General features: G+C 45.8%; 1 protein-coding gene across 3 annotated transcripts; it reads right to left on the bottom strand.

Annotated features, from left to right (window-relative positions):
• Positions 1-482: 482 nt before the first annotated feature.
• LOC119006896 lies at positions 483-10,828 on the bottom strand. 3 transcript variants are annotated; one of them, XM_037076035.1, is made up of 3 exons: positions 10,775-10,828; positions 10,091-10,306; positions 483-2,333 (listed from the first exon to the last, which is right to left on the bottom strand). In XM_037076035.1, the coding sequence occupies exon 3, from the start codon at positions 1,899-1,901 to the stop codon at positions 813-815; it is 1,089 nt and encodes a 362-aa protein (XP_036931930.1). In that variant the 5' UTR covers positions 1,902-2,333; positions 10,091-10,306; positions 10,775-10,828; the 3' UTR covers positions 483-812. The 3 variants fall into 3 exon arrangements, with proteins under 3 accessions (XP_036931930.1, XP_036931929.1, XP_036931928.1); XM_037076034.1 differs by lacking the exon at positions 10,775-10,828 and adding an exon at positions 10,467-10,619; XM_037076033.1 differs by lacking the exon at positions 10,775-10,828 and having other exon boundaries at positions 10,091-10,619.
• Positions 10,829-11,189: the final 361 nt, after the last annotated feature.

The following is an 11,189-nucleotide window of genomic DNA, read 5'->3' as shown; positions in this document are numbered from 1 at the left end:
GTGCAGGACTGTTCTTACATGCTCTACATGGTCTTTGAAGGACTTACTGTGAACCAAATTATCATCAAGGTAAGGCAGGCAAATGTCATCACGCAGGCCCCACAAACACTCCTCCATGCTTCTTTGGAATTCAGCGGGTGCTGAGCTCAGGCCAAACGGGATTCTCACCCACTGATACAGACCCCATGGCGTGATGAAGGCCGTGAGGGGCTGGCTGTCCTCATCCACGAAGCCTTGGTGGTATGCCTTGCCTTGATCTAAAACAGAAAACCATGAGCTCCCACTGAGACTGTCCAGCATGTCTTGTATACGGGGAATGGGGTGTCTATCTGACACTGACTTTCGATTAAGCTCACGATAGTCTATACATAGTCTCAGATCACCTGATTTTTTCCTCACACACACGATGGGTGATGAGTAGGGGGATTTGGATTTTGTGATCCAGCCCTTGTTGATCAAGTCCTGCAGGTATTGTTTAACCTCCTGATGTAATGGTTTGGGCACACTGATGTAAGTCTTTTGAACTGGTGTCTGGTCTTTCAGGGTGATATGCATGCGGAGTGAGGGTATACAGCCTACATCATTTTCATCACGGGCAAAAGCTTTACATTCCTCCCTCAGCATTTCTCTTACCAGGGTCTGCTGCTCACTTGACAAGTGGTTCAGTGTCACTGGCGGATCCCAGGCCTCATCACAGTCAGTGGTGGGGGGGTTTATACCTGAGCAGTCTGTGTTCTTCTCAGCGGCTTCCTCAGGTGCTCCTGATGTCGGCTCATGTGCCACTGGTTCTACAGCTGCTGGGTACATGGCCTTCACACTCTCGATGTATCACAGGCAAACACAGGGCCTAGGGTGATACTGTGGGCTGAAGTGTTAATCACAGAGACAGGGACAATGGCAGAGTTACCTCTTTTCACAGTAAACAGTGCTTCTCGGATGTGTAACCCTTCTGGTAAACTTGTGTTCATTTTGGGACTAAACAGCATGACAGTGTCTTTCTCAGTCTGTGTGTGTGTGCGACATCGCACTGGGGTGACTTCATTTGGGTGTAACACAACTTTGTCCTTGCCTGTTTTCACTATGGTTCCATCAGTGTTATCTTGGTGAGTATGCATTAGCTGTATGAAGGTTTCTGCAGCATTAGAGTCAATGTCAAAAGCACCACTCACAACTTCAGTGACATAACCACTTGCTGTCGAGCCCTGCTGTTGTCTCAGCTGTTCATTTATCACTTCCTCGATCACATTGAAACCAATAATCGGGTCTTCAGCTACATTTGGGTCACTAGAAACCAGTACTGGCACTAGCAGGCTAGCACTAAGAGTCTCTACCCCACTTAGTTGGAACTCTACTGGTATCCATCCCATGAATGGAATTTCTGTTTGATTTGCGGCAAGTCCACTCAGAGGTTCTGGCCCCAAAAGTTCATCTATACCCCTGATAATGGTGTTAGGCAGATGCTCAGCTCGCCACCTGTTGTTTATTACTGTTGCCTGAGCGCCCGTATCCCACAATGCTGTCACAGGTACATTATCAAAAGTACATTTCACCATTTTCCGTCTGCCTATCAGTTTTATTAGCCCCTTACCCTGTTTTGCTGGGAGATAATCAACTTGGCCTGTATCTGGAAATTGGTTTCTGTGTGTCTCTACTTCTTCTATGTGTCCCTCTACTAGTTTTATTGCTCTACACAGGGGTTTGTGTTCCTGCCAGTGGCTCTTCTGGCATGCTCTGGAGCAATATGCTGTGGATGAACAACCTGCACAGGTGTGGAGTTTCATGTTGTAGGCCTGTAGGCAGTAGCTGCAGTGGCGGGACTCTGGAGGTGTTGGTTGGGTCACTGCTGGTCCCTCTGCAGCAACCCTCTGGCGTTTCCCTGCAGCTGGCGCGGAGCCCTGCATCCTCTGGAGATGTGGCCTGGCTGACCACACTTGAAGCAGTGGCTACAGGTTGATTCCTCTCCTTTGTCCTGGCAGCTTTTGCATGATCCTTTGCGTGTGCCGTTGTTCCTCATCACATGGCTGGGGTTCGGTGGTTTGTTGGCACTCATGGAAGCAAGCACCATGCGTTTCATTTCAGCAACCTCTGTTTTCAGTTCTCTTACCAAAGTTTGCATTTCTGGTTCTGGTGGAGGTTGGACTGTCTCTGTCTTTTCTTTTTGGATCTCTGTGTTCTTCCTCTGATGTGAGCTCTGTGCAGGGGGGTTGGGAGAGTTGTCCCACTTGTTGCTGGTTGTCTGCAACTCATTCAGTCTAGGTGCTTTGGTACTGTTTCGCTTGAGCTTGTTGGGGGTGATAGTGTAGTGTCTCTGTGTTTCTTACACATCCTGGGTTCTAAGACAATAGTGAATAGGGGGAAGACAGTATGAGACAGGACCAGATGCCCCCCATTAGACAACTGTAGGAATGTGACAGTGTGAGGGTCCCCATGACCAGAAGCACTGATCAGCCCTGAGGTTGGCATCAGAGATAAGCAACAGGAAGGAGCCCACACCAGAGGTTTAGAGCTGACTCAACGTATACATCGTCATCTAAGTATAGAGAGACCATCCTGTCCACTTTAGCTGACATCAGCAAAGTTAAGTAACACAAACAAGAGTTATTTCATAGAGGATGTGAGGCAGACCCATCCTTCTCTTCTTTCCCATTGGATAGATGTACCTTTAATCCACCAAAGTGACCAATTGGGAGAAGTAGGCAGTTATGGAAAATAGACTTTAAAAAAGGCCCCCACACCAGAGAAAGGTGCGTGGCATTTGGTAGAAATCCTAAGATCGAAGGTGGTAGGAGTTCTGATAGGGCAGAGGGCAAAGCGTTTGGCATTACTTTCCCATAGATTTGAGAACACCAACATACTACACACCGACTACTTTGAAGAAGACAGCCCAGAAACCACAATAGCAAACCTGCTGTCATAGGCACACGTTCAAACGGACCCACAGTGTCAATAGCCACATGTTGAAATGGTCCCTCTGGGAGCTTGACTGGTTGTAGTGGGGCAGGAGAAACACTGGCAGTTTTGTCGCATGCGTAGCAGGTTGTGCATGATGACAGAATTGTTTTGACAAGATCGTCCATATACGGCCACCAGTAAAGCTCTCTCAGGCATTGTTTATTGTCAACCATCCCCTGGTGTCCTTCTTGGGCAAGGTGCACAACCCTTTCCTGCAGAGATTAAGGAACCACCGGGCATGTTCCTCTGAATATCAGTGGGGACTCTGTAGCCAGTTCATGACACATGCAGAGGAAAGGTTTCACCTCCTCTGGTAGAGACGTTTTCACTTTAGGCCACCCTGCCAGGATGACCTGTCACAGTGTTGCAAGTTCAGAACAGTCCTCACATTTAGCCTTGAAATCCGAAAGTGGGAGGGCGGTCAGGAGAGGAGATATCTCAGCTATCTCTGAGATCAAATCCTGTTCAGGATCTGTAGCCGTGTCAGTGGAGTTAAGGGGAACACATGAGAGACAGTCTGCCATGACATTTTGATGTCCTGGACAGTGTTGTATGTCATACTGGAAACACATCTGTCTGGCTGACCAACGTGCGATTCTCATGCCACCTCTGTTCGTACCTTTGGTACTTAGCAAAGTGGTGAGAGCTTGGTGATCAGTTCTGAGTGTGAATCTACGTCCCCATACATATGTCCTCCATCGTTCAACTGCCCACACACAAGTAAGAGCCTGTTCTTCAATTGTGGAGTACTTCCTTTTGGCAGCAGACAGGGTGCGGGAGGCGAAGGCAACAATATGTTCCACGTTGTCCGAGTGCAACTGCATCGGAACAGCACGCAGTCCTGTTATGGAAATTGTCCTTTGTGAGGTAGAGGGTTGCTAAGTCTCTGAAGAACTTCAGACTTCAGCGTGTGAATCAGATCTCTTTTAATGAACACGCAGCGAGGAGGGAAGCCAAAAGCATTCTCTGCCAAACTCTAAATTGTTACCCCTTAAGTACAAAATCAGAGAGGAGGTTACCTTCATTTACAACAGTCATAAAACACTTTCTTTACATAATAATGACTCTTTGATGTTTGGGTGTATCCTGTCTTCCCAGGACAGTGACTCTTTGATGTAACAAATGGGGGCAGCAAATGTCATCTTATCTAAACTTCTATATCTTCCCATGTGGGGGATTTGCCCCCACCTGTGGCTCTTGTGACGCCTCAAACAATGTGACATTCTCCCTTCCTCCTCCTGTCCTTACCACTACGAGAAGACTATGTAATTTCCCACACAGGTCAAGACTGAGGGGCCAACAGAAAATCTCTGTTATGTATACATAGGGCCCTCATGAGATCAATATTAAATTGTGGCTGTTTATCACGTATGTTTGCATCAGAAACACATTTAAAGAAACTGGACAAGGAACAATCACAAGCAATTCGTTAATGCACAGGAGCATTTAAAACACCTCCAATATCTGCACTTCAGGTCGAAGTGGACGAAATTCCGGTGGGAATTAGAAGGGACCAGATCATGCTGGCATATTAGGTCAATTTAGAGAGACATGGGACATTGCATCTAACAAGGGCTATCCTGCAGGAGTGTTGGGAACACAGAGAAATTAAAGTTAGAAGTTTTGGGTGGGTAGGCAAAGAAATGGCACAAATAAGGTTAACAGGATTAAGCATTAGTAGTACAGTACCAAAGTCAGTAATACCTCCCTGGAAATTCTACACTCCAGCAACAGATATGCAATTACTAGAAAAAAACAAAAACAATACCAAAAAAATACCAATGTGGACAATCGTACAAAACTATATAAATTAACAATACCCTGATAAATGATTCATTTTCACAGATGGATCAAAAGACCCAGAAACAGGACATACAGGGAGAGCAGTTTCCATCCCAAAAATTAATATAGGCATCAAAAACAGGATATCAGATCATCTCTCAGTGTACACAGTTGATATATGTATAATAATATTACCATTGCAGTGGGTGGAGGATAGTAGTGAACACAAAGTAACAATAGCAACAGACAGTATCTCAACATTTAGAAGTGTTCAGTCAGGGAATTCATGCAGGCAAGATCTTTTACTGGAAATATCAAATCAAATATACAGACTACACAATAAAGGTGTGAATGATTATTTCCTCTGGGTTCCTGCCCACGTAGGAGTCAGAGGAAATGAAGAAGCAGATATACTGGCCAAACAAGTACTAAAATCAAACACAGTAAACATTGAAATACCACTAAGTCCATCAATCCATCCATCCATCTTCTTCCGCTTATCCAGTACCGGGTCGCGGGGGCAGCTGTCTGAGCAGGGACACCCAGACTTCCCTCAGCCCGGACACTTCCTCCAGCTCTTCTGGGAGGATCCCAAGGCGTTCCCAGGCCAGCTGGGTGACATAGTCGCTTCAGCGTGTCCTGGGTCTTCCCCGGGGTCTCCTCCCAGCGGGACATGCCAGGAACACCTCCCGAGGAAGGCGTCCCAGGGGCATCCGAAACAGATGCCCGAGCCACCTCAACTGGCTCCTCTCGATGTGGAGGAGCAGCGGCTCTACTCCGAGCTCCTCCCGGGTGACAGAGCTCCTCACCCTATCTCTAAGGGAGCACCCTGCCACCCTGCGGAGGAAACTCATTTCAGCCGCTTGTATCCGGGATCTTATTCTTTCGGTCATGACCCAAAGTTCATGACCATAGGTGAGGGTAGGAACGTAGATTGACCGGTAAATCGAGAGCTTCGCCTTTCGACTCAGCTCTCTCTTCACCACGACAGACTGGTATAACGACCGCATTACTGCGGCCACCGCACCGATCCGCCTGTCAATCTCACACTCCAAACTTCCCTCACTCGTGAACAAGACCCCAAGATACTTAAACTCCTCCACCTGAGGCAGTAGCTCTCCCCCAACCCGGAGGGGACAAGCCACCTTTTACCAGTCGAGAACCATGGCCTCGGATTTGGAGGTGCTGATTCTCATCCCAGCCGCTTCACACTAGGCTGCAAACCGCCCCAGGACATGCTGGAGGTCCCGGCCCGAAGGAGCCAACAAGACCACATCATCCGTGAAAAGCAGAGACGAAATCCTGTGGCTCCCGAACCAGATCCCCTCCAGCCCGTGGCTGCGCCTAGAAATTCTGTCCACGAAAATAATGAACAGAACTGGTGACAAAGGGCAGCCCTGCCGGAGTCCAACATGCACCGGGAACAGGTCTGACTTACTGCCGGCAATGCGAACCAAGCTCCTGCTCCGCTCGTACAGGGACCGTACGGCCCTTAACAGAGGGCCCCCGACCCCGTACTCTCAGAGCACCTCCCACAGAATGCCACGAGGGACACGGTCGAATGCCTTCTCCAAGTCCACAAAACACATGTGGACTGGTTGGGCAAACTCCCATGAATCCTCGAGCACCCTGCGGAGGGTATGGAGCTGGTCCAGTGTTCCACGGCCCAGACAAAAACCGCATTGTTCCTCCTGGATCCGAGGTTCGACTATCGGCCGAATTCTCCTCTCCAGTACCCTGGAATAGACTTTCCCAGGGAGGCTGAGGAGTGTGATCCCCCGATAGTTGGAACACACCCTCCGGTCCCCCTTTTTAAATAGGGGGACCACCACCCCGGTCTGCCAGTCCAGAGGCACTGTCCCCGACTGCCATGCAATGTTGCAGAGACGTGTCAACCAAGACAGCCCTACAACATCCAGAGACTTGAGGTACTGACATGACCACAAAGTTGATCATTGACCTCCGGCCTAGGGTGTCCTGGTGCCATGTGCTCATATGGACACCCTTATGCTTGAACATGGTGTTCGTTATGGACAAACTGTGACTAGCACGGAAGTCCAGTAACAAAACACCACTCTGGTTCAGATCGGGGAGGTTGTTCCTCCCAATCACACCCCTCCAGGTAACACTGTCGCTGCCCACGTGAGCGTTGAAGTCCCCCAGAAGAACGACGGAGTCCCCGGAGTCACACCGCACCCGCCCCTTCGGAACCCTCCTGCGAGTGGTGAGCCCACAGGAGGGCGGGCCCACATCGCTCCTTCGGGCTGCACCCGGCCACCAGGCGCTCGCCTGCGAGCCCCAATCCCGGGCCTGGCTCCAGGGTGGGGCCCCGGTAACGCCGATCCGGGCGACGTACGCGTCCTCGATTTTATTATTATTTATTTTTATTTATTTAACATTAGGGGCTTTTGAACCGATCTTAGTCTGACCTGTCACCTAGGACCTGTTTGCCTTGGGAGACCCTACCAGGGGCATTAAGCCCCAGACAACATAGCTCCTAGGATCATTCAGGTGCTCAAACTCCTTCACCGTGATAAGGTGCCAGTTCAAGGAGGAGTGAAATACCACTAAGTAAGGAAGAAATCAAATATATTATCAGAAAACACATGTACAAAATCTGGCAGGAAATTTGGGATATTATGAACACAGGAAGACGTCTTTACAGTATACAACCACAAGTCCAAAACAGTGAAATACAGGGCAGGAACCGGAGGAAAGAAATTATCATAACTCGACTCAGAATAGGACACACAGGACTCAGATTAACAGTCAGTAAAATAGGGAAACATCCAACAGGTTTTCGTTAACAATGTACACAACTGGAAACAGTCCAACATGTATTGCTGGAGTGTAGTAAGTACAGAGAGGAATGACAGGAGGACACTGGTACAGGATATAGGCTATAGGGAATAGTAGTTAATTAATTAATTGATTTATTCATTTATTTGATTATTATTATTATTATTATTATTATTATTATTATTATTATTATTATTTTCTAGTTCTGACCATCTCATATACCACCCTCCAGTCCAGTAGGTGGCAGTAAATGCACCTAAAAGTTGGTTGCCAACCGCCAGTAAAAGCCAACAGAAGAAGAAGAAGTAGAAGAGTGAGGGTCGAACATTGGTGGTGTGTTGGGAGTAGGTGGTTTTGGAAATTGGATAGCATTAGCAATCCGGATGGCCGACACAAATTTCAGGCATGAAACTGGTATAAACTGGTTTGTGACTGGATCGGGATGGCTACACAGGTAGTAGATGACGAAGATGATGTGGAGGAGGTAAAACAAATACGAGGCAACAAATGGATGCAAGAGCATCTGCCAGCCAGAATAATAAATGAAGTTTGGAGGGCAGCAGTTCTGAGTACGATAAACAGATGGTTCGCAGGAAGGAGGAAAGGGAGAAATTTGAAATGATAATTAAATTCAGGAAGGAAGATGAGCATATCTTAGTCTGCTTAGTCTGCTATTGGACTAATCTTAGTCCAATAGCATTGTCCAGGGAGCTGAAAATGTTCAGGGTGAGAATAAAGTTTCTTGAGAAGTGATAACTGGCATTCCCGTTGATGAGGATTTGGAAAAAAGTTTATCAGTCCTTCTTGAGTTCCAGGACTTGATACTTCCTGATAAAAAAAAAAAGGTAGGATGTATGTGTTTTCCAGTCAGGCCTTATGTTCCTCCTCCACTTTGGGGTTACAAATGCCAGAGGTATGGGCATATAGCCGTGGCTTGCAATGGAAAGCAAGGGTTTGCTGAATGTGGAGGGGTTCATAGATTTGAGGACTGTGGAGATAATGTGCAGGCTAAGTGTTGTAATTGTGGTGGCCAGCACAGCGTGACATATGGGTTATAAAGTCAGGAAACAAGAAGTGGAAAACAATTAACAACATAAGTTATGCTGAAGCAGTAAAGATAGTGCAAGGACAAAGGGCAATGGGAGAAACAGACAAAATCAAAGTTCAAGATCAGGAGGAGGTCAAAGAGAGCAAGCTAACAAGAAAACAGAGCTGGATGTAGATAGGTTGATTTTGTTTGTGATCAACTGTGCAGATCAAGTCAAACACAAAACAGAGAAAATTGAGGTGTGAAAGGAGCTGAAAAAATCTTGAATGTGAAAGATTTATCCTGGGAACAAATTAACAGAAGACTTGAGGAGGTTGGGAAACCAAGACTTGATGATTATTCTGCAGTGGAATGAAAGGAGCATAATAGCAAATGGTCTGGAATTTAAAAGATTTATTAAAGGTCTCAGAAATAAACCAGAAATGATATGCATTCAAGAAACTTGGCTAAAAACAGTATTAGATTTTGGAATTTAAGGTTATGAACGTATACGCAGAGATAGGGAAGAGGGAACTGGAGGAGGCTATATAATATTGGTAAAACAGGAAATCCAATATAGAATATTAAAGAAAGGAAAAGAGTGGGAAATGATAGTGATTTAAGTTTGGACAAAAGATGGTTTTATCAAAATAGTCAATTTTTACAATCCCTGCAAGAAGTTACCATTGGAAGTACTGGAGGAACTGGCTACAAATTTAGATGGAAAAGTTATTTGTTGTGGAGATTTTAATGCTCATTGTACATTATGGGATAGGTATAACAATGGGAATGGAGAGGTGATGGAAGAACTAATGGAAACTAAAAACCTAGTATGCCTCAATGATGGAAATGGTACAAGTATTTATGCCAGAAAAGGTAGGGAATCTGCCATGGATCTTACTTTAGTGTCAGAAACAGTGGCAGGTTTTTGTACTTGGGAAATTGTAAAAGACACAGCAGTGGGAAGTGACCATTGGCCAATAATAACAGAAGAAGGCATAAGATTGGAGGAGTAGAAAGATGGATTTTCAGTAGTGCTGAGTGGGAAAATGTAAACGGATTAGTAATAAGTGAGGTATCTATCCACAGTTACACATTCAGAGCTAAGCTTTAATAGTGATAGTTGTTTTCCTTTACTGTGAGGGAAAAGAGGTGGCCAATGTGATGTTTACATATCTAGGGGCCCTGGAGCCATTAAACAGCTTTCTGTGTGTGTGCATTAAAGTTTAGCTGGAGGACAGGCCTATATGGAGCATTAAAGCTGAATCTACCTACTAGTTGTTTAGAACTGACTTAAGATATACATTTCCATATAAGCATGAAGAGACAATCTGGTCCATTTTAGGCTGTAAATTCCAAGAAGTGACCTCCGCGAAGTTAGATAATCTACAGAAGGAGGCAGCTTAACTTCTCTTTTTACTACTGGATAAATGGACCCTTAATCCACCAAAGTGACCAATTGGAAGAATCGGGAGGATGCGAGTAATTAGACTTTAAAAAAGGCGCGCACAAGAGGAGAAAGTGTGGTACCTTGTAGATTTCCGAGATCGAAGGTGATAAGATTTCTGATAGAGCAGAGGGCAAAGTATTGGGTAGAACTTGGTCATAGATCCAAGGACCCCAGGGAGCCGCCGCCTCTGGTTCAGACGCAGGCATTGAGATTTGTTTTCAATAAAGATCGCTCTATCATTCCACCCAGCCTTGCCTCCGCATAATTCTTTTTATCAACATACTACACGCCGACATCTTTGATGAAGACAGCCCAGAAACGACATAAGGAAAATGAAAAAGTTTGATGTTAGTCAAGATGTAGATGAATTAAGTCGTTATATTTGTGAAGCCGTCCTAGGGGCAGCAAAACAAACAATTCACAGGAAGGAAGGTAGAAGTTAAAAGAAAATTGTACCATGGTGGACGAAGGAGTGTGACAATGCAATACAATCTCGGTGTCATGTCTCCTGTTTGTGGTGTTCTTGTGTCTGGTTTTTGGTTTCTTATTTATGAATTACATCCTTGTATCTTGTCTTGTGTTGTGTTTTTTCCATGTCTTGTGTGTCATGTGTTTGAATTTCCATGCCCTCGTGTGTCCTTTAAGTTTCTCCTATGTTCTCCCCTCTGGCTCCCTCTGTCTGTTGTCTTGTTCCCTCCTGGTCTGTTCCTCTGTGCTCCTCCCCCTCATTATCACACCTGGCTTCCTTCCTCCTCTCTCCTCACCTGTTCCTCGTCATGTCATTAGTGTCTGAGTATTTAGTCTCTGGTTTCCCCTCACTCCTTGTCCAGTCATTGTTTCTGTTTGCTGTTCCATGTTCCATGTTCCATGTTCCATGTTCCATGTTCCATGTTCCATGTTCATGTTCCTGCCCTGGTTTGGTATGTTTTGGTTTCAAGATTTTCATGTTTGATTTGTACTTTGCCTTTTTCTTTTGCACTTTGACGAACTGCTTTATTTTGCTACTTTGTTTGGATGTTATGTTGTTACTTTGCCTCGTTGTTTTTGTTTTGCCTTCTTGTGTTTTTTTTTAACAGCTATAGTTAAAGCTCGCCTTTTGTTCATCCCCATCTCTGCCTCAAGTGTACTGCGTTTAGGTCCACATTTTCCCTTCCATAGTCTTCCCCTAAACCCCAACGT

This window comes from Acanthopagrus latus, chromosome 18, assembly GCF_904848185.1.
Source record: "Acanthopagrus latus isolate v.2019 chromosome 18, fAcaLat1.1, whole genome shotgun sequence".
In the NCBI taxonomy this organism is placed as follows: domain Eukaryota; kingdom Metazoa; phylum Chordata; class Actinopteri; order Spariformes; family Sparidae; genus Acanthopagrus; species Acanthopagrus latus.
Note: the sequence above shows the minus strand (reverse complement) of the source record. Positions and strands in the feature narration are given on the sequence as shown.

Excerpts from the sequence above, each read along its gene's own strand:
- LOC119006896 (XM_037076035.1), bottom strand. The coding sequence starts at position 1,901 with ATGCAGGGCTCCGCGCCAGCTGCAGGGAAACGCCAGAGGGTTGCTGCA.